This window comes from Mandrillus leucophaeus, unplaced genomic scaffold (assembly GCF_000951045.1).
Source record: "Mandrillus leucophaeus isolate KB7577 unplaced genomic scaffold, Mleu.le_1.0 Scaffold1063, whole genome shotgun sequence".
In the NCBI taxonomy this organism is placed as follows: domain Eukaryota; kingdom Metazoa; phylum Chordata; class Mammalia; order Primates; family Cercopithecidae; genus Mandrillus; species Mandrillus leucophaeus.
In genome coordinates this window covers 431471-455291 of record NW_012098799.1, presented here as the reverse complement: position 1 = coordinate 455291, position 23821 = coordinate 431471, and the positions used below count along the sequence as shown (strand labels likewise).

Genomic DNA, 23821 nt, shown 5'->3' with positions numbered 1-23821 from the left:
AAGCTCATGTGCTGAGATCAGGGGAGAAGGGATGAAATGATTTAAGAGAATGGAAAAGGTTTGTAATGGTCAGTAATGGAATGATGTTGAACAGAGACAAGTAATAGGGCTCCTGAGTGGTACCGTGGGCTTATTTAACATGAAACGTTATGCAATTATCATGGAACTAATCTGTAGTGGGACTTCTTTCATCAGCACCCAGCAGTGATTTAAGCAGTATTTAAGCCATGGTCATTCATAGTGGAAGCCAAGAATGTGTTTGCATGTGAAAATTTGTACATACACTTCATTGTATTCTGGTTGTAAGTATCAGAAAATAAGGAGGGCTTAGGACCTCCTTAAGAGTGCCCCAACTTTTTAAAAATTCTTTTTTTTAATGGAATGCTTCAAGAATTTATTTGTCATCCTTGTCCAAGGGCTATGCTAATCTTATCTGTATCATCCCAGTTTTAGTATATGTGTGGCTAAAGTGAGAACCCCATCCTCTTCTAAGAAGTAAAGCGGGGGCTAGAGGGTAAGAGGTGCTAGTCATTCTAACCCTCCATTGATGCTTTAAAATAGAAGACAAGGCCATGCTCTTTGGGATGATTGTACTCCACATAGTTCTCTTTCCCTGGCATGCTTGACTTTGTTCTTCCAGCAGTGATTAATCTCTGGTTATAGAATCAGCTATCTTCTTTATCTGGCACTCTTGCAGGAGGAACAGTGTACACTGTTGATAGAAATAACACTGATTCATTGAGAGAAAACTTGAATTTCAGGATATTCTGATAATAACCAAAGCATGTGGAGTGAGCTGCCAGTCATTAGAAAGCGTGGAGACAAAAAAAGATTAAAACTGTGTGAGTGCACTGCCAGAACAGCCTTCAGAAAATTATGGCAACAACTCATGATGCTGGAAGAAGTGCTACGGCACGTGTGAGCAGTTCATAGCAACAGAATTACCAGAAAGCCATAGAGCGTCCTCCAGCACTTACAGCTTATTTTTTTTCTTGAGACAGAATCTCGCTCTGTCTCCCAGGCTGAAGTGCAGTGGTGCAACCTTGGCTCACTGCAACCTCGCCTCCCGATTCAAGTAATTTTCCTGCCTCAGCCTCCCGAGTAGTTGGGATTACAGGCACCCGCCTGCAGAGACAGGGTTTCACCATGTTGGCCAGGCTGGTCTCGAACTCCTGACCTCAAGTGATTGCCCACCTTGGCCCCCCAAAGTGCTGGGATCCCAGGCATGAGCCACAGTGCCTGGCCCACTTATATCTTCCTGTTTACAACATTCAGGACTTTGAAAACCTCAAAGGGGGACATTGAAAAATTGTCATATTGTATTTTTGTCCCTGTGAAAAATGTCTACTTCAGCATTTTGTGGTTGTAATATTTGCAAGTGGGGTGGCTGAGTGTGGTTTATTTCCCAGGTACTTGGTCAGAGGCTTTAGCTAAAGGAAGTGCTATATAAGCTAAATGTGGCCCTTCATAAGAATTCTGCAGGAGCTTCAGACTCAAAGGTTATGTGGAAAAGAGGTATCTCACTGTAGAAGCACATACTTCTTTGATTACCTGGAAATTTGGGGTTAAAAGGATATTAACTTTTTTTTTTTTCTTAGACAAGATCTGGCTCTATTACCCAAGCTGGAGTGCAGTGGCGTGCTCTCAGCTCACAGCAGCCTCCGCCTCCCAGGTTCAAGTAATTCTCTCACCTCCCAAGTAGCTGGGACTACAAGCGTGCACCACCACGCCTGACTAATTTTTGTGTTTTTGTAGAGACAGGATTTCACTGTGTTGGCCAGGCTGGTCTCAAACTCCTGACCTCAAGTGATCTGGCCGCCTCGGCTGGGATTACAGGCGTGAGCCACTATGGCTGGCCTAAAAGGATATGAACTTTTGAAGTGTTTTGATACGCATTTTTCAAGACTCCTCTGATTAGTTTTAGATCACAGGTTCTGCTTTAAAAAAACAGTGGTTTATGGTGCGCTCACATGACTGTCTGGGGATAGCTAATCCAGCCAGGGCTGCATGAAAAGTATGCAGCTTTATTGCATGAGGCCAACAAGGGCCTTGGGCTGCTCTCAACTTGTTCTGCCATGCCTAGGGTGTTTCCCTCATTTGTTTGATCCAAGGTGGCTCAATGCCAAGATCACATTCTAACAAGCAGGCTGGAGGAAAGGAAGAACAGGTAAGGGGAGAAAAGGTCTATTCTCTTTAAAGGCCTGACTCAAGAGATTGGAGATAACACTTCCATTTACATCTCTTAGGCCAGAACTTAATCACCTGTCACATATAGCTGAAAGGGCACTCAGAACTGTAGTATTTGTTTTGTGTGACCACGTGCCCAGCTACAACTTGGGGGTTCCGTTACCACTGAAGGAGGGGACAGTGAATATTAGGAGACAGCTAGTAATCTCAGCCACATCATCTCCAAAAAGGATTGCATCAATTCACATTTCTACCAGTAGTCTGAGAGAAAGCCCACACTTTATGACTATTTTTAATGTTTTTGGTCTGCCCTGTCAATGGACTTGAGGGGAGGAAACACTGTGTCTTGTTTGTTTTCATATCTGCAGTGTTGAGTACAAAATGAATGCTCAGGAAATGCCTGTGAAATAAAGATCTAGATGGATGCCTGTGGCCATGTCAGCACCAATATAGCAAGCAAAGGTATAAATTAAACACAGGTTATAAAAATAGACTCTAAGGAACCTAAAAAAACGTTGTCTAGCCTAGGCTCGAAAGCAGTTATCAAAAGAACGAGAAATTGGGAGAAGTAAGTAGACTTGCCATTTAGGATTATGAGGTGGATTTAGTCTTTAAGCTGACGAGTATAAGGAACCAGTCGTCTTAAAGCTGGAAATCCATTTCTATGAGGGGCAATCTGTGTGCTGCAAAACAATAAAGCTCTGCCTACAGGCAACTGAACAGTGACATTTTTTTTAGTCATAAGCACTTTTAAAAAGTAAGCTTACAAAGTTGCAGATTTAATCTACAAGTGACATAATGGAAAATATTATTCTGAAGCCAAAAAACTAATGAAAAATGTACTGTGAAGAGAGGATGCCCCAGTATTTTAAAAATAAGGACAGCCAGTGATGCAAAAATATATTAATTTGCACTAGTGGAAAAGAGGAACATCAGTAGGAGAGAGGAAAAGAGGGAAAAAAGAAAAAAAGAAAAGTAGAAAGAAGAAAAGAAGAGGAGAGGGCCAGGAGAGAGGGGGACATGAGGAAGAAGCAGACGGCAAGAGCCTGAAATGATGAACTAGCTGCCCTCCATGTTCTGCATTCCAAATAGCCTGCTTAGCTAAGCCAGAATAAACAGAATTTTGCCTAGAGATATGCACTTACTAAAACTCTTTGGAAATATGCACAGCTATATTGTTTGATCCCTTAGTTGCAAAGTTTTCAAAATACAATAAAGTCTATGTGTTCCTATTCTGCATTTTGAAATTAGGACTAGAATCAGAATTTCTGCCACTCTCTTGATTCAGATCTTTGGTTTGAATCATTTAAGCCAAAGACTAACAACCACAATTTAAAACTGCCTTACAAAAATATATAATAGTAAGTTTTCTTTTTCTGATGAGTTTTGCTGCAGAAAACAAATTTAGAAGAAAACAAATTTAGAAGAAAACAAATGAAACCTCAGATTGCACATAAGAAGTAGACATGTTCTATAGTCTGGAGAAAGCGCAGGTTTTAAAAAAAATAATATTCTATTAGAAATGCCAGAAGTTGGAGATAGCTTTGCAAAATTTTATTTTTTGAGACGGAGTCTTGCCCTGTCACCCAGGTTGGCGTGCAATGGCAGGATCTTGGCTCACTGCAACTTCTGCCTCCCAGGTTCAAGTGATTCTCCTGCCTCAGCCTCCTGAGTAGCTGGGATTACAGGTGCGTGTCACCACACCCGGCTAATATTTTTATATCTTTAGTAGCATGGGGTTTCACCATGTTGGCCAGGTTGGTCTCAAACTGCTGACCTCGTGATCCGCCTGCCTCGGCCTCCCAAAGTGCTGGGATTACAGGCGTGAGCCACCTTGCCAGGCTGCAAAACTATTTTAGCAGATGGAAAGTACTTGTTAATGTAATCGTTGGTGAAACTAAACTTTGGTAGTTTCTAAATGCCTCAGAAAAAATGCTCTGCCTTAATATGGGTACCTTTTGATAAGTATATCCTAAAGTACTCTGACCTGTATCCATAAAATAAGAACAGCATCATTGCTAAATAGGTGTGACAAGAATCTAAGGAAGAGCAGGATTAAACCTTCATGTGCGATGTTCTCCATCCATGTTTTAAAGAGGGAAGAAAAGAGATTTCCTCCCAGCCATAGCTCCTTATGTTCCTTCATTGCAAACCTCTCAAAGGAGTTATTGTGAGGTTTGGAAGCCTGCAAACCTGAGTGGCCCCACCCTGGGAGACATTTTCATAGACGTGATAATGGACTGGACTAATTAGAGTCATGTGTCATTTAATGACGGGGATAATTTCTGACAAATGTGTCATTAGGCCATTTCACCATCGTGCGAACACCCTAGAGCATACTTACACAAACCTACGTGGTATAGCCTACTACACACCTAGGCTATATGGTATAGCCTATCACTCCTAGGTTATAAACCTGTGCAGCATATGACTGTACTGAATACTTTAGGTAATTATAACATAATGCTAAGTATTTGTGTTTTAAATATATCTAAAAATAGAAAAAATACAGTAAAAATTATGGTATAAAAGGTTTAAAAATGGTATCCCTGTACTGGGCACTTGACATGAATCGAGGTTGCAGGACTGGAAGTTGCTCTGGGTGAGTCAGTGAGTGAGAAGTGAGTGAATGTGAAGGCCTAGGACATTACTGTACACTCCTGTAGACTTCAGAAACACTGTCCAGTTAGGCCACATTACATTTATAAAAAATAAAGTAATTGCACTAGGACATTATAATGGCTGCAGTGTCACTAGATGATAAGAATTTTTCAGCTCACCTATAATCTTAGGGGACCATTGTTGTATATGTTGTTCCTTGTTGACCAAAACATCATTAGGCAGTGCATGACTGTATTAATGACTGAATGGGACTGAATGTGCCAGTATCTTCTGACTTATATGATCATTTTGATGTAAAGAATCTGTGTTTGAAAAAGGGGAGGTGGACTGTGTTATCGTGATTTATAGGATATACGTAGATTTGGTTTTTGGCTAGTTTCCAGGCACATAGCTCCTAAAACTCCTGGAATCTTTTAAGTGGTAAATGTCTTCTTGTATGCTAGTGAGATAACTGTTGGCTAGGGGCTCCTGGATAGTTTCAGGATGGGGGCTGTTTGCCAGGGGAACCAACCACATGATCTCCTCACCTTCAATCTCCTCACCGCCCTCATCCAGGGAAGAGAGAGGGGCTGAATGTTGAATTGATCACCAATGACCAACGTTGTAATCAATTATACCTAAATAATGAAGTCTCCATAAAAACCCAGAAGGACTGGGTTTGGGGAGCTTCTGGAGAGCTAAACATATGGAGATACCTGGAGAAGGCATGGAAGCTTTGTGCCTTCTCGCTCATGTTTTGCTGATGCATCTCTTCCATCTGGCTGTTCGTTTGTATCCTTTGTAATACCATTTATAATAAATGGGTAAAAGTAAGTAAAGTGTTTCCCTGAGTTGTGAGCTATCCTAGCAAATTAACCATACCCAGGAGTCAGAAACACAAGTCACAACCCAGGGATTGCTATTGGCATCTGAAGTAGGGGCAGTCTTGAGGGATTGAACTCTTAACTTGAGGGATCCGATACTATCTCCTGGTAGATAGTCTTAGAATTGACTTGAATTAGTGGAGAAGTGATTGGTTGTTGGTGAAGGAGACATCTCCATACGTTTCGGTGACCAGAGACGAAGAATTCTGTGTTGTTTTGCCTGCGTGAGAATAGGACAAACGCTGTTTTTTTCCTATCCCTAATAGTTATCTATACTCACTGTGTCAAAATTTACCCTTCCATTCCTTCTTGAACTCATTTTAATCTAGGTTTTTCCCCCAACGTGCCACTGACTGAATTCCCTTAGCAATATTAGCAATGATTTCCACTTTGCTTAAACCATTAGCCCGTTCTCAGGCCTCGTTTTACTCCACTTATCAGCAGCTTTTGATATTGTCTACCTATCACTTTATCCTTGAAATGTTTTCCCCACTTGATTTTCCTTTCACTTATATGGCCTCTCTTTTGTCTCCTTTGTTGGTAGCAAGATCTATTTAGCCTTTTATATATTGAAGGTCCCAGTCATTGGCCCTCTTGTCTTTATCTCATCTACACTCTACCTTAGGTGACTCCAATCAATCACATGGCTCTAAATGCTGTCTATATCCTGATGGTTCCCAAATTTATATTTACAGCTCTGGTCTTTCCCCCATCTCCAGAGTCGAATATTCAACTGCCTACTCATCTCTTCTTGGATATTAGTTAGTTAGTCAGCTCAAACTTAAACATCCAAAATTGAACTCTTGACCATCATCCCTAGGCCCCATAAACAATTATCCAGATAGCCATGCCAAAATAAAGCCATCATCTTCTGATACTGCACACTCAATCCACCAGTATATTCTATCAGCACTGCTATCAACCTGGTCAAAGTCACCATCATCTCTAGCCCAGGTCATTGTTTCTACCTTTCCATTGCATACAATAGCCCTTTAAAATGTAATCTACATCATGTTGAGGTGGGAGAGTTCCCTGGCCCCCTGTGCAGAACCTGTAACAGGGGTATGTGGCTCTCTGGCAACAGGGGGTTGTGGGAGGGGGAGCATGCAGAGGGGCAGGTGCAGGAGCTAGGGTTAATGCTTTGGACTCTGGATCCACAGCAGTATCTAGGGGTGGGTGTCTGTGACTCTTGAAGCCCAAGTGGGCATGTGTTACAGTGTGCTCTTTTAGCTTTGTCATCTGTGGATGGCTTAAGTGTTAAACAGTTCAGTGGACTCTGCCTTTTTGCAAGGGCAGAGGGCCAGTGTGGCAGCTTTCTGTATGTTGAGCTCTTGTCCAGCATCCAGGAAAAATCAGGTCACACACGAACTTGAAGGATGAATGCAGGGGTTTTATTGAGTGGTAGAGGTGTCTCTCTGCGGGATGGATGTGGAACTGGAAGGTGGAGTGGGAGGATCATCTTCCCCTGGAGTTTGGCCATTCAGCAGCTGATCTTCTCTTTGACTGTCTCCAGCTGAACTCCTCTCAGCATTCAGACGCTCCTTCTCTTCTCTCTGCTGTGCCTTTCTGCCATTCTTCCATGCTTCTGTTTGTCCCCTCATGGAGGCTAGGGTTTGGAGTTTATATGTGTACAGGATAAGGGTGCATGGTGGGCAAAAAGCAGTATTTTGAACGTGAAAACAGGAATGCCTGTTCCCATTTAGGGCCATGGGTTTCCAGGCTTGAGGGTGGGGCCTTTGCCTGGGAAATGCCCTCTTCTACCCAGTATTTCCCTGTCTCCTGTCCATATCAAAGTCACTGCTCACAACTGTCCAGTTGCTTCCCATTTTAGTAAAAATAAATGGCAAATTCATCACCATGGCCTACCCACTCCTATATTTGTGAGATCATCTAACTTTTTCTGTTCCCTATCCTGCTGGTCTTCCTATTCCTGAAACTACTAAGCTGATTCCTGCCACAGGGCTTTTGAATGTGCTCTTCCTTCTACCTGAAACATTCTTTCCCTGTATCTTTACCTGGTTTATTTCCTCACATCACTGAAGTCCTTGATGCTACTTTCTCAGAGAGTCATTCCCTGACTACCCTTACCTAAAATGAATCACCCATTATTCTTTCATGTTATCCTGCTTCATTTTTCTTTATACAACTTGTGATTATCTGATATGTTTATTGTCTGTCTCCCACACCAGAAATGAGGGTAGCTACTTTGTCTTGTTCACTGCTGTATCCCCAGTACCTATAACAGTGCCTAGCATGTAGTAGACTTCCTGAAATAATTGAATAGTTAATATGTAATAGAAATATTAATATTTAATTGTTTTTAACATTCTTTTCAATAACTAATGGTACTATATGTAATATAATACCACATTTCCATGTGTTTACAGTCTATAAATAACATACTGGTAGATAACCTGGAAGGAATGTAAAAATTGCTATTGTACATTTTGTATTCTATTTTTACTGAGTATTGAGTGGGTAGAGTATATCCTATTATTTACTTTTGAAGGTGTTACATGACATGGATGTTTTGGGTATTCCCTGCCTGTTTGCAAACAAGTATTTGGGACCATCTGGGAGAACAGAGAACAGTGTTGAACAAAAGAGATTGTTATGCTAGTTCCAGAGCAGTAGTGCCTTTCAAGGCAGTGCATTGCTCTTCAGTTATGACTTCATTGGAGTAGAATATAAGGTATATTTAGTAAGAACTATTTGACCTGTTTTAAGAAATATTTACTAATTGATGACCTGGGGGATTTTATTTAGAGGGTTGCAAAAAAAAAATTTTAGTGAGTTGCTTTTAAAAAGCATGTTGGTGGTTTGTTGGATAGAATTATACACTAATAAAGCTGTGATCTCAGCTTGGGGACAAATTCTGAAATTTGTAAACTGCTTCATGAATTAACCCTGTAAACCTAGATGTTGCTATGGTGGCTCAAAACTGAATTGTCTAGCTTTGACAGTGTTGCAGGAAACTTGTTAGCCAGATGAACTCAAGATGTCATACAGGAAAAGCATCTAGAAAAGCATTATGAGGCCTGGCGCTATGGCTCAGGCCTGTAATCCCAGCACTTTGGTAGGCCGAGACAGGAGGATGACTTGAGCCCAGGAGTTCGAGACCAGCCTAGGCAATATAATGAGATCCCTGTCTCTACAAAATAAATAAATAAATAAATAAAAATGAAAATAGTTATGGCCTAGAATGACTACCCATGGTTTTATAAGAACTGTAGATTTATTGAACATATTTTATAAATATCAAATAATGTTAGTATGTAGTCTTATCAGGGATGGAAATATAATTATGCTATATAGAGCTGGATGTTAAAGTGATATTTGTTAAAAATAAGTCCTACATGTATTTCAATTTCATACAATAATTTTCATAATTCAGCATCTTCCTACGTTCCTTGTGTATATGTATAAGACATGACTGACACCACTTTATTACTGGCAAACATGATGCATCTGTGTGATTCAAAGCCTTTTTGTGTTTGATAGTACAAAGTCATCTTCAGCATTCTTTATAAACTACTTCACTGCAGGACATGTTATTTGTCAGCTATTACCTAAATTAGATTTGATTCACCACCAGGTCATAGGCTGATTGTACTATCATTGAGCCATGTATTAATCTCAGTGTGTTATCAGGCCTCAAAACCTGGCAGGTTCCAGAGATTCTGTATATGGTGCTGAGTCATGACTATACTCCAGAAGCTGTGAATAGGCATTTATACGTGTTGGATGGCCTTCTTGAAATAAGATTAGTTATCCAGGAAGCCAGTGCTCTTGAGTCTCATCCTGAAACCACGGATGGCTATATGGCAGATTAACTATTGGAATTGAGAATTATAGCCTAGGGATAACTTGTGTGAGAGAAAATTGCCTTTCACAGGGTGAGATTACTTGAAAGAGAGTATTATATTTTAAAAGGAGTGTGATTTTTAGAATCAGATATTGGCATCCTTTATTGCTTAAATTGTATAACCTTGAGAAACCTGAGCCCCAAATGCCTCATTTGTAATATTGGGATGATAATAATAGTAGTCATAAAAGTTTGTAAGGCTTAACTGAGCTAATCCATATAAGCATCTGACACGGAGCTTGACACCTAGTAAAGGCAAAATAAACTATAATCCCTGTTATTATTATTATTGTTTTCTGAGGTCACCTGGCAAAGCTGGTGAGAAAGCCCAAATCTCCTAGTCAATGCCTTCTCATGTAAGACTATATCAATTTATCATTTCATCTGCAAATGACATTAAAGTTTGCAATCATGCTACATTTCCATTTTTCTCTCCTCGTTGTCTATTTCTCTATTTTTCCATTTTCTTTCTCCTCAAGCCCCATTCTAAAACCTTTGACCAGTATTTTTAGATAGCTTAAACAATGTGAATAGGAAGTATCAAATTTTATAATTGATTTTTTTACACAAAGGCAACAGAAATAACATGCCTATAGTTTTTATGTGTTGTTTTAAAGAAATCATTTTAGTGACATTGCAAAATTCCATTTCCTCATTTTTTAATAAATAATTGTCTTTGCAAATTGGTCACTGCCTTTACAATAAAATAAAACAAAAAACATATGGTCATTTTGGACACTTTAGAAGAATCTTTTTTTTTTCCTTCGTCAACATAGAGAAAGAACATTTCTAAAAAACCATGTTATGTATATTAGCCTAGCAATGTTTTTCTGTCTTTTCCTTCTTTTTCCTATCCTTTCTGTATAGATTGTATCAGCTGTGGGGCCCTGTGCTAGTCATATTACTTCTCTAAGCCCCAGTTTTACTGTTTGTAAATATGCAGTACAAACCTTATACACTTACAGACCTGTTAAAAAATCAATACAAATTCTTTACAAACTACAAAAAGCTAAACAAATGAAAGTAATTACTGTTATTATGGCAAAGATCAGTAAAGGCAGCACATTGAATCAACAAGGGTGGTATAAATTGGAAATTAACAATAAGTGTCTAATTATCTACTGTGTACAAGTCTATTTTGCTGAATTAATAAAGGCAAATGTGTAGGTTGTGGCAAGTTATTTTCAAGTGTTGCTTAGTGGCAATGTCCTCAGAAGCAAACCCCTCTCAAGTATATAGAGCAATTTACTACCCTCCTAGCACTTTCACATACGTTATCGTATTTAATCTTCAAGACACCCCTGCCAGGCTTGTATCATTACCTCCATTTTATAGATACAAATTGAGATATAATTTACCTCTTATAACAGTGGTTGAGGCAGGAGTGAAATCCAGATTGATACTTACACCGCTGTGCCTTTTATTATAACAAGCTCCTCGACTATATATCTGTTACTTTATCCAAAGAATAATTGGTCCTCCCAGCTTTTATAGCACCTTGGTATAATTCCAAATTTGCTTTAGATGGCTTTTGGCCCCACCCATAACCTCCCCATCTTGTGACTTGTAGAATCTGTGTCCTGGCTCTGTGACTGTTTCAGGAATACCTAACTAATGTTTTCTACATGCTTGATTATCAGACAGGCAAGAAAGTGTTAGAGATTCTAATTAATGTCTCTAAAGTAGAGAGGAGAACAAAAGAGGACCTGTGATAACTGCCTAAGTTAATCTATTTCTTGAGAAACCATATGATTGGTAAGTACCTGGAATTTCTCCAATAATGCAAAGATTGCAGCCAGCTCTTAAAGTGAGAGTATTATGTTGCATGACTTTGAAGTGGTGGGGAAGCGAGATTGAGAAGAGGCAATCACTTTAGGTTTGCCATTCCAAAGGAGATTCTCAGTGAGAAACTATCCCAGCCATAGTGTTGTGTAAAACTGAGTGGGTAGAAAGAGAAAGCTACCCTCCACATTGATCTTCAGCATGGAAAAATTACCTAGTATAGTGATTACCATCAAGGGCTCTGGTACTAGATTGTCTAGATTTAAATCCAGGTTTCATCATTCATGGCCTGTGTGACTTGAGGGAAGCCATTTGACTTCTGAATGTCTTAGTTTCTGTTCTTCGAAAAGTTAATCTCATAGAGTAGAGTAGAATAGAAGTTAACAGAGGCTGGGTGGGGAATAAGGGAGCAAGGATGGGGAGAGGTTGGTGAATGGGTACAATGTTACAGTTAGATAAGAGGAATACATTCTGCTTTCTATTGCACAGTAAGGTGAGTATAGCTAACAACAATGAATTGTATTTTTCAAAAGCTAGAAGAAAGGAATCTGAATGTTCTTACCACCAAGAACTGATAAATGTTTGAGGTGATGTATATGTTAATTACCGTGATTTGATCATTACACAACGTTATCCATGTAACAAAACATTAGACTCTACCCCATAAATATGTATAATCATTATGTATCAATTAAAATTAAATTAAACATAAAAAGAAAATTTAAACAAATAACATAGAACTAAAAATAGTATATATGTCCAAGTCTGATTGTGAGGATTATATGAGATAATGCATATAATTGCATGGCACAGAGCAGTGCCTGAGATGATGAATAAATACTAGAAGGTATTATTATTATGACAGATACTATGACTGTTGCCACTTTCACTTTGTATCTTCTGCAAGATTTAGCTGGGATAGTTATCTGGCAAAAAATTTCTAAAGATGCTCAATAAATGTTTATTGAATTATTGCTGTCAGAAATGTCATAATGATAAAACTGTGTGGTGCGCTGGATGGTTTGGGTGGTGACAGTAGGTAGAGGAAGGTTGGGAGTCAGGAAGAGGCTTCTAGTAAAATAGGTGCAGGATAGATTCATTATGATAAGAACATTTATTTGCTAGTTAGTGGAAAGGGTTCAGGAGATGTGGTTTTCGGTCCCAGCTCTGCCACCAATAAGTTGTATACACTTGGCCTACTGACCTTCCTCTCTGGCTGTTATTTCCTTATTTTTAAAAATGAGGCACTAAGACCAGATGAGTGGTTATGAACTGTGGTCTGGGGGTCTGAAATATGTAAAAACAACTTCTTCAAATCTAATATGTCTGCATTTGCTTTTCTAATCTTCCCTTGGTCTTCAGGTCCCCCTCTTCCTTGTGAGAAACTCAGGTGTTCCTAGTAACCAGATAGTGTATAAAGTCCCTTATTGTGATAGTGACAATCCTGTGACCCAGAAGCAAAGGAGAGAATTGTCTTTGTGTTCATTTGGGTAAGAAAGTCTTGGTTGGGCCCTAGGTGTAATTCAGCAACTCCTTTTCTGGGTTTATCCATAAGTGATGCTAGAAGCTAGCTATCTTATTTTCCACCTTTGCTTAGGTATATTGATTGGTCTGATCCATGAAATGCTATTTGATAGCCTGAGTCAGATTTCAGTAGCCTATAAATGGAATAGAAGCAAATGATTTTTAACTCTTTACTTAGCATTTATGCTGTACATGACACAATGCTACTAAATTTTAAAGAACAGATCGATAGGGGAGAGAGAATTTTGTTAGAATCTCTCTGAGAGCATTTTAAGGGCAGCCTGATTGCCTTAGTCCTTAAAGGTAATATGGAAGGTTTTCTCTTTGTCAGACCTATTGCCTTGATCCCAGTAGTAACCAGTGTGTTCATCTTAATCTATGACGGTAGCTCTGTGGAAGATCTGTAACCTTCTGTTAGCCAAATCTACCTAGTACTTACAGATGCATTAGTGGGCAGCCATTGGCTGGCAAGTAGAGGGAGAGGAATTGGGGAGAAAGAGAGATTTGTTGGGCTTCAGTGAGAGAAATGACATTCTTTCCTGATTTTATGAGACGCAGAATTTTAAAAATAACATGGTGTTGATTCAGCTTGGTTAGCTAATTAAAGGAAGACTTAAACACTGGGGTCCCAGAGGAAAAGCATTCATAATCCTGAGTCCAGCCTGTGGGACACAGCAGAATAGGGTGAAAGTGCACAGGACTGGGAATCGTGATCTCTGTTCTACTTCCAGCTTTGTTACTAATTTGCTGTGTAATCTTGGTCGGGGCAAGTCTGAGTTTTACTTCCCAATTTATAAAAGAGAATTTGACTAGCATAGTCTCTAATATACATACTGGCTCTAAAAATTTGATCCTAAGATTCTATAAAGTAGCCATTGAAGCTTATCTAAGTTACAATATTACAGATGGATCAGGTAGTAGGAAGAGGGGGTGTGGAAGAGAGGGTCTGTCCGACTGAATTAATCTATGCACAGGAAAAGAAGGGCAGTCCCTGAAAGCTCGGGTAAGTGACTTTTAATCCTTTACTTTCTGTGAAATTGCTGGTTCCAGAATATAGATTCGAAGAGAAGTGTATGGAACTGGGAGTAGTAATTTTTCCTTAAAAGTAAAGTATTTTAAATTGAGTAGGTATTTGAAGGCATGAATCCTTTAAATTTTGATCATAAAACCAGTATCCCTCAAGAATAGAAAGATGACTAAATTGTATTCTGTGGCAATGAAATGCAGTTCTAGTTTAAGTAAGAGATGAAAAGCTCAGATTTACCCTTTAGAAAGGTCACTCTTGCTGTACCATGGTGTGGAAAATGGATCAGAGGCAAGAAAGACTGAATAAGGAAATCCCTGCTAAGATCCTCCACTTAGGAAGTGGTAGTGGTAATGGAGAGATTGGATGGGAGAGGAGTTGAGGAAGACTCCCAGGTTTCTGAGTTGGGCAACTGGAAGGATGGCAATGCCATTTGCTAATACAGGAAACACAGGAAAAAGCGGAACAACAATGAGAGTAGATGGAAATAACACATTTTAATTTAAAAAAGTAGTTAAAAGAAAAAAGGAGCAAAGAAGAAAATCAATCGTCCAGTAGGGGGCGAAAGAGCTAAATAAACACTTTTTTTAACTAAAAAAAATATTTATGAGGAAACAGCAAAATTTTGAACTCTCCGAGTCTTCGGTTTAGGTTCTGAGCTTTCTCAGTGGTCAACTAACTTTTATTTTATTATTTTATTTTATTTTATTTTATTTTTTATTTTATTTACTTAGAGACAGAGTCTGGCTCCATTGCCCAGGCTGGAGTGCAATGGTAGGATCTTGGCTCACTGCAATCTCTGCCTCCCGGGTTCAATCCATTCTCCTGCTTCAGGCTCCCGAGTAGCTGGGATTACAGGCGCCCGCCACCACACCCCGCTAATTTTGTATTTTCAGTAGAGAAAGGGTTTCACTATGTTGGCCAGGCTGGTCTCAACCTCCTGACCTCAGGTGATCCACCCGCCTCGGCCTCTGAAAGTGCTGGATTACAGGCATGAGCCACCACGCCCGGCCGAAATAACTTTCAAATACTTTTTTCTTTTTCTTTTTTTTTTTTCCCCCCTCTGAGAAGTGTATTTGACAGTGTTTTATGTGTTGCTAGGGGAGACGGTTGCTATGGAGAGGGATGATATCGTAACTCCATTGTGAACCAGTAAGAACACTCTCGTGGGTCTAACGTCTTCCGGATGAAGGCTATTTGAAGTCACCATAACCTGGTCGGGAGAAGTGTGCCTGTCGGCGGGGAAGTGAGGAGCTACAAGGGTTTTTGTTTTGCTTTGTTTTTATTCTTGTAAGTAGGATGAGACTAGAATCCTTTCTTTCCAATTATATTGGTTCCTAACTTGATTATTTCTATTTCCATGGTCTGAGGTGGACATAGTTTTCCCAATCTTGGTAGAAAGCACAAAAGTATTTTTAATCACGTTTAGTTTGATTATTTGATGTAAGAGAAAGTTAAAATGTTATATTTTTCTTTCATAGGGGGACAATATCAAGGTTTTAAATCTTGGAGAAATGGCTTTCGTCTACTTGGCTATCAGATGCTTATGTACGTTTCTGATAAGCACAACATTCGGCTATACTTCATCTTCAGACACCGAGATAAAAGGTAAATGGATTTTAATGGAATAGTTTTTAAATTAGGAAAAGTAAAATTAAATGGATTTTAATGGAAAATTAACTGTCTTTTTGACCTACCTTATGGAAGTGTGTAACCAACTAGTAGATGAATTGTTATTGAAACTATTTCAGGAAGTCCATGAACAAAAGCTATGTTCTTACTAGTCACTTTCTTGTATAAGGTAACTGATGTTGACACACATTTTGTGTGATAAATGACAAATTAAAAGACACTGTCCATACCTTTTTGTATAGTCTTTTTTAGCAGATTAAGTATCTGAAACCTCATTGCCCGGTACTAAACTAACTGGAACAGTTCCTTAATTACTATCCTTAGTTACTATCCTTAGCTTTTATGACAATTAGATAAATTAAAAAGGTACAGAAATTTAATTTGAAATTTAAAAATAATTATGGAATTATTTAATTATCCAATTATCTTATTTTATTATATTATGTAATATAATGTTAATGATTTATTAATTAATTAAAATTATTTATAGCCTATTATTATATATTATATTATATTTAATACAATTAAAATACATATATTTATATTATATTGATTTGTTATTGCTGTTAGACAGATTTTTGTAATAAAATGTTCCCGTCTTAGACCAAATTCTGGCATACATGACCACAGAGATAAAGCCACATTGAATTTTTTACTACTCTAAAAATTAATACCTAGTGAGGCAAAGTCACATTTTGCATATGTGGTTTCTCAAAGAAGGAACAACTATATAGCAGTAGTCTAGATTTTTTAACAGCCTTACTGAGATATAATTTACACAAAACCAACTCTTTAAAAAGGTACTATACATTGGTTTTCAGTATATTCACAAAGTTGTGCAACAATCACCACTATCAAAGTCCAGAATAGTTGCATCACCCGTAAAACAGCCCCTAAACCCATTAAGCAGTCACACTGCATTGCTTCTCCCTCCGGCCCCTACCAACCACAAATCTACTTTCTCTCTCTATGGATTTGTCTATTTTGAAATTTCATAGACATGGAACTATGTCAATATGTGGTCTTTTGTGTCTGGCTTCTTTCAGTTAGTATAATGTTCTCAAGGTTCATCCATGTTGTAGCATGAATCAGTACTTCATGCCTTTTTATGACTGAATTATATTTGATTGTATGCATGTAGCACATTTTGTTTATCTGTTAATCGATTGGTGGACATTTGGAATCCATCTAGATTCAGCAACATTTGTCATAAAATACAGAAAAAATAAAAGTGTTTTATTGATTTATTTCAGTTAACCCTCCTCAGGATTTTGAGATAGTGGATCCTGGATATTTAGGTTATCTCTATTTGCAATGGCAACCCCCACTGTCTCTGGATAATTTTAAGGAATGCACGGTGGAATATGAACTAAAATACCGAAACATTGGTAGTGAAACATGGACGGTAAGTAAAGCATGCATTTGAGGCATCAGAGTGATCATCAGGTGTTATTTTGTGATTCCTGACTTTAGTGTCCACTCCAATTCCCATATCTCAATAGTTCTAATTAGGATATAAAAAGCTTCCACATCTGCCTCTGTCTCCTATGCATCCTGCTATATCTGTTTTCACCTCATCCAGTGTTAAGATTGCCATTGGAAGAACAAGAAAAAAAAAAAAAAAAACCTCGGTCTCAAGCAATATGAACTTGAAGAGTACTTCACTAGAAGAGCATTTCACTGTATTTTACAATTGCTTATATTCTTGGATATGGGCCTTATACATGCTACTGAACTGTGACCTTTTCTACTGTAGGAGACAACGCTTATTTATCTTTGTACCCTTCCCACAGAGGGTCACAGGATTGTGGTTCGTTGTATATATTGTAGTAAGAGCTCAATGAAAATGTTTTGAATTATTAATTACTTATATACTCAACAAGTATGTATATTCAAATATTTCTGTTGTAGATGGCATTCTGTTACCTCTCTAATTCAGCTAGGTAGTTTCAAGAGACAATTCAAATCGAGCATTTATTGATCAAGTTTGTGCTGGACACTCTACTAGGTATCAGGAATATATGAATAAACAATAAATGATTTTTGTCCTCCAGAAGCTCATGATTTGTCTGGATTTCTCTGGTTACTTCCAGAGTTTTACTTTATGTATTTCCTGAAGGTTTCATATTATATTTTTAAGTGTGACATAATTTACCAAGTAATGTGCATATGGAATATGAAAATTATCTATTTGATTCCAAGCGGATATAGCTCACGTTCCTGCCATAAAGTTTTTTTCCTTCCAAAAGTTTTTGTTTTTATTTGGAATTAGATGTTAACATTCAAATGATCTCATCAAATGATATGACATACTGAGGTGAGCTCTGCTGGAAATGTATCTGTGGCATTGTACCAGATAGTCACTAGGACTGTCTTAGATTTTGGGAACTCTCCAGGGTATTAATGATTTATTAGTCTTATTAATATAGCTCACTATACCATGGAGGTTTCTAAGCTTGACTTTGTCTCATCTTTTTGTCAAACAGACCATCATTACTAAGAATCTACATTACAAAGATGGGTTTGATCTTAACAAGGGCATTGAAGCGAAGATACAAACACTTTTATCATGGCAATGCACAAATGGATCAGAAGTTCAAAGTTCCTGGGCAGAAGCTACTTATTGGATATCGCCACAAGGTTAAAACAAAGTTCTCTTTTCATATTTAATACTATCAGAACTATTCATTTGGGAATAAGTCCCTTAATTTTTATGTACCAGGCTGTAGGCACAATAGATCCTGTGACAGTGTGGCACAAAATAGAATCATTCTTGTAGATGATGATTAGTTTTTTAAAATTCTTTAAATCAGCAAATACCTTTGGCAAAACCTGCATATATTTTATTGATTTAGTTCCCAGTTTTGGGGTCATATTAGTAAACATTCCTGAGTATTTGTTCATCTGCTCAGAGCATCCTAGAATAATTTTACTACTCTTGCATATGCTTATACTAATATGAGTAAATGAGCCATCAAATGTTTTTGGTTTTGCACATCCCTCTTATCGTGAAGTGATTTCCAGTAAATTCCTTTTGAAATAATCTTGATATGTTGATTGCAAAATAAAATGGAAAGGTCATAGGAAATGAAGTAAAATTGTGAAATGATTTCACAAATGATTCATCACCAAGCCTTTGAAGCATTCACAATTGATTTGTTCCTTAGGAATTCCAGAAACTAAAGTTCAGGATATGGATTGTGTATATTACAATTGGCAATATTTACACTGTTCTTGGAAACCTGGCATAGGTGTACTTCTTGATACCAATTACAACTTGTTTTACTGGTAAGTATTTTTATAATTAGACTTCAATATTAAAAATGTCTACTCAAATTAATCGATAGTATGAGTAACCATATTTTCACTAAGTTAAATTCATTATACTCGTCAGAGTTGTATTTATGATGAAAATTGTTTACAATTATTTGAGGATTTCAATGGGTGTAAGTGGTTTTAGGATGTAGATACTGGAAGGTATTCTATGGGTGATATAAGGAATGCAATAATTGTTTCTATACTGGGTTAATTTTGTATCCTTTAGATAGATGAAATTGGAACCTAAACAATTTCGACACATTTTGTATTCTTGTCTTTAAATAAAAATGGGTTATCTATTAAACTGGATCTTTTTTCTGACTCCCTACCTTTGTTAACTGTCACTGAAGCTTTTAAACTTGGCCATTGTGACTCATGTATCTCCTTAGTTTCTTAACTGTTTCAGGGTAACATGATCACCATGTTCTGATGCTCCTTTGCAAGGTTGCACATCTGTTAAGTACCTACCATCTCGACTGTAAGAGCTCTACTTTAGGCTTCCTTCATTCAACACCTGGATGATTGCCATTGCTTCCCAAATGACAGTCGCTCTGATTCCAGTCTCTCCCCTTTTTATTCATTCTGCACACCGTAGCCAGCTTTATCTTCCTATACTGCCATCTTCATATACCATGCTCTTGTTCAAAAACCTCCTGTGTCTACTCATTGCCCCAGGATAAAATCTGGACTGCCATACTCTCTACTATTACCAGTGTGAATGTTCCAATCCATTTAGATCCATCTCTACATTTTTTTTCTCACCCATGTTATTGCCTTTTATACCTTTGTTTGCATTACCTTCTGGAATGCCCTCTGGCTCTATCTTTCTTTCACCAATTTTTATCCATTTTTTCCAAGGCTCATCTGCTCCCGAGTTTCATTAACCTTTAACTGATCCTGTCAGCTTCTGTTTCATTTTTCTTGAGCTATTACTCTTTTCTTTCTTTCTTTCTTTCTTTCCTCCCCCACCCCCCCTTCCTTCCTTCCTTCCTTCTTTTCTCTTCCTTTCTTTCTTTCTTTCTTTCTTTTCTTTCTTTTCTTTCTTTCTTTCCTGAAACAGAGTCTCCCTCCATCACACAGGCTGGAGTGTAGTGGTGCGATCTCAGCTCACTGCAGCCTCCACCTCCTGGGTTCAAGCGATTCTCATGCCTCAGCCTCCCGAGCAGCTGGGATTACAGGCGTGTGCCATCACACCTGACTAATTTGTGCATTTTTAGTAGAGATGGGGTTTCCCCATGTCTCCCAGGCGGGTCTTAAGCTCCTTACCTCAAGTGATCTGCCCACCTCAGCCTCCCAAAGTGCTGAGATTACAGGCATGAGCCACTGCGACTGGCTTGAACTATTATTTTTTTTTATAGCCTGTAATTATTTATTGTCCAGATGGCATTTAAATTTTTTCTCATATATGTGTGCCTTGTCTCTTGTTAAACTTTTAAGGGATTGGTGGGCATGAATTGTTTATTATATTTCTCTTGACTACCTCCAAAGTACTATACCGAAAGTGGATTACCACTAAATATTTATTACATGGATGAAACAAGTGATAGCACTGATAAACTGATAGGTAATTATCTAAATGTATGCATTTACTAAACAATGGACAAACCAAGAGAGGACTAAGCATTACTATTGGTGAGTTCTAGTTCCAAATTATCATGGCATCTTTCTTTAGAAAATAATAAGAGATAAATGATAAACTATAAACTATTAACAATCCTGAGATCTGGGTTCTAATCCCTGCTCTAGCATCATTTAACTTGGAGGCCTTGGGCAAGTAATTTTTTCTTTTAGAGTTTTTGTTTCCTCATCTGGAATTGAATAGGTAAATTTCAAATATCAAAATTATTTGTTCATTGATTCAATACATATTAAGCATCCTTTAAATGCCAGGCAGTATTCTAGATAAAAAGGACAAAAGCATGAATCAGAGAAAGTCTCTGCCCTCCTGTACATTGTAGTTCATATTTGATATAATTTGATCCTCATCTTAATGAAATAGAGAGGAATAAACATTAACATTTTAGAGATTGGAAAGTAAAGGCTTCCCTGCTGGCATCAAGTAAGTCTGTATGAAGTTAAGCCTGGAACTGAAGTCTCCCAAATCTAATCAAGTGAACTAACCAGGAGACAACAATTTTGCAAACTCTCCCTAAAGTAAATAGTTGGCATAAAGTTAATTTAGTAGAGTCCAGATATGTGTACCAGCACCGTATCAGCTGTCACATTGGCCTCATTTCAACAGGGATTTTGGCGTCTTTTACAGATAATGTCATGGTTTGCATTGCAAGCTATTCTTTAGGAAAATAGCAAGCATTTGTTGCTTTCAAATTTAGTAGGGAATCACCGCTAGTTCTTTTTAGCTTTATTACTGGAATAAGGTTAACTTTAAAGGATATGGTAACATTTCTCATTTAATAGACGAGAAAATTGAACAGTTACTTGCCAAACAACTCCTTCTTTTCTTTTTGCCCTCCTACAGGTAGCTTTTCTGACGTTTATCTCTTGATGTGTATTGTATCCTCTAGATTTTCATTCATTTTATTAAACATAATATTTTCTAAGTCTGCTTTAAAATTTGCTTTCTTTTAAAATAACTTCTCCAGTAAAATAATTTAAAAGGCAATATCATGCAGGATTATTTGTATAAATCACAGGTTTTCTTACTAGGAATCTTATTCTTTGATTCACAAACCTTGTTAATGAATCAATATAACCTAAGTACACAAGTAAGAATCCTTGTCTTTGAGATTTTATGAAGACTCCCAACAGATTGTAAGCTCCATGAAATCAGGGACTATGTCTGCTTTCCCTCCTGTTTTTTCCCTAGTGCTTATCATGGTGTCTGGCATATAGTAGGTGCTTAATAAATATTGTACATTATTAAATGATTTTTAAACTGACATGGTATCCTAATATAATTGAAAATGAAGCACCTCGATACTGGAAGAGATTGTTAATTAAACACAATTCTCACAACACTCATTTTACAGGTATGAGGGCTTGGATCATGCATTACAGTGTGTTGATTACATCAAGGTTGATGGACAAAATATTGGCTGCAGATTTCCCTATTTGGAGTCATCAGACTATAAAGATTTCTACATTTGTGTTAATGGATCATCAGAAACCAAGCCTATCAGATCCAGTTATTTCACTTTTCAGCTTCAAAATATAGGTGATGTAAACCAACAAACAACTTCAAATTCATTGTTTCTAGTTTAGGCCGTTTACAATCACTTGAGAGGGGGAAAGAGAAAAAGGGAAGGAAGGAGAGAGAGACATCGACAGAGAGACAGACCTATGGAAATGCAAAGACAGAAAAACGAGAGTCAGCAGAGTGTATGAGGAAGCTCTTATTAAATATATAAGGATGAAAGATAAGGAATTGAATAAAGGTTAAAGTATCATTTTCATTTAGAACTCACAATGTTATTTTCCATCTTCAGTTTGTCTGCTATACAGTAATTTTGTCTAGTGTTAGTGATGGAGTAATTATGAAGACACTTCTTCCAGGCCTCAATAGACAAATGACTGGATATTTATTGAGTCTATATTTTCAGTTCTAATAGTTATGAGAGTGATGAGTTCTAGAGTCTTCCAGACCTGGCTTTAAATCTTAGATCTACCATTTTTCCAGTTGTGTGACTTTGGGCAAGTTACTCTGTTTCAATTTCCTTATTAGTATCATGAGGATAATAGAGGACCACCTCATAGGTTTATTGAGACATAAATATTTATGTCTCAATAAACATAAATAAACAAAAAAAAGCACAATAAAAATTTAGTGAGACATAAATGAGATTATGATGTAACATCCTTGGTACTTACAGTGTCTGAAATAGCATAAGCATTAAATAAGGGTTATCTATCTGTAAAAGTAGTAGTATTACTGATTGTGGTTGTTATTTCTAATGCTACAAAATGCAAAATGGTTGTAATGATTTGGGTCTTCGAACTTTTCTCTTGGACTTATATATTTGTCAGTGAGTGACTTGTCAAAAATGAGTTTCCAAAATAACCAAGTTGGTTAAGAAACTCATCTTGGTTGGTAAGCAACTTTGATTTTAATACACATCATAGGGAATATTACCGAGCCACTTGGTTTATCCCTAGAGGTTTCTGTTACCAGATGTTCCTAGCTTTGGATAAAGGCTACTGCTAAACTTCAACAATCTCCATGTTGAAATGGTTCTCTTTTGCTTTTCAGTTAAACCTTTGCCGCCAGTCTGTCTTACTTGTACTCAGGAGAGTTTATATGAAATTAAGCTGAAATGGAGCATACCTTTGGGACCTATTCCAGCAAGGTGTTTTGTTTATGAAATTGAGATCAGAGAAGATGATGCTACCTTGGTGGTATGAATATTGCATTTATTTGGGAAAATCATAACTGCCGCCTTTTAAATAAAATAGCAAATGTGAGAACCAAAATCAGTTGCATTCACGTGAGGGAAAGAACATGACATGTATTTTAGTTCAATCTCCAGAAAGCCAAATAAACGAATGGACAAAAGTATAATGAATGATACCAATTTTAAAGTTACATAGGAACTTAGAGATTATCTAGTCACTTGTTTTCAATTTTGTGTCAATAAAGTTACTGAAGGCTTAAGATGGATTGTGGAGAGGCCTCAAGTAAAAGCAAAACAAAATTTTAAAAAAAAAAAGCCACAAAAACTACTTATGGAGGAACAACCATCAGGTCAAAATTCCAGTATGGCAGGCTTACAAGAGAATTGCTTGTACCAGGCAAGAAGGGCTGGCTGGGGAATTAGGCAATGGTTGCAAGACTAATTACTGCCACCAGCACCAACAATGTGGTGATGCCTTTAATCATATGTTGTTATGTATTATTTTTCCTTATTAGTTTCCAGTTTAGAGAGTGGTAGAGAGAAGTTAGTGAGCCGGTAGTTCTAATTCATTCCTTTCATATACAGATAAGAAAACTCATTATTGAATTGACATATAGATCCCAGGTATGTAAATTCACTTACAATCAAATTATGC

General features: G+C 37.6%; 1 protein-coding gene across 1 annotated transcript in view; it reads left to right on the top strand.

Moving 5' to 3' along the window:
* Positions 1 to 23821, top strand: part of IL13RA2 (interleukin 13 receptor, alpha 2) — a 38155-nt gene that overhangs the window by 9407 nt on the left and 4927 nt on the right. The window contains exons 2-9 of the mRNA XM_011984395.1: positions 12682 to 12809; positions 14969 to 15113; positions 15349 to 15475; positions 16753 to 16904; positions 17986 to 18139; positions 18667 to 18787; positions 21808 to 21992; positions 23025 to 23170. Of these exons, the coding sequence (XP_011839785.1) occupies positions 15382 to 15475; positions 16753 to 16904; positions 17986 to 18139; positions 18667 to 18787; positions 21808 to 21992; positions 23025 to 23170 (852 nt within the window). The 5' untranslated portion in view covers positions 12682 to 12809; positions 14969 to 15113; positions 15349 to 15381. The remainder of the gene's footprint in view (positions 1 to 12681; positions 12810 to 14968; positions 15114 to 15348; positions 15476 to 16752; positions 16905 to 17985; positions 18140 to 18666; positions 18788 to 21807; positions 21993 to 23024; positions 23171 to 23821) is intronic.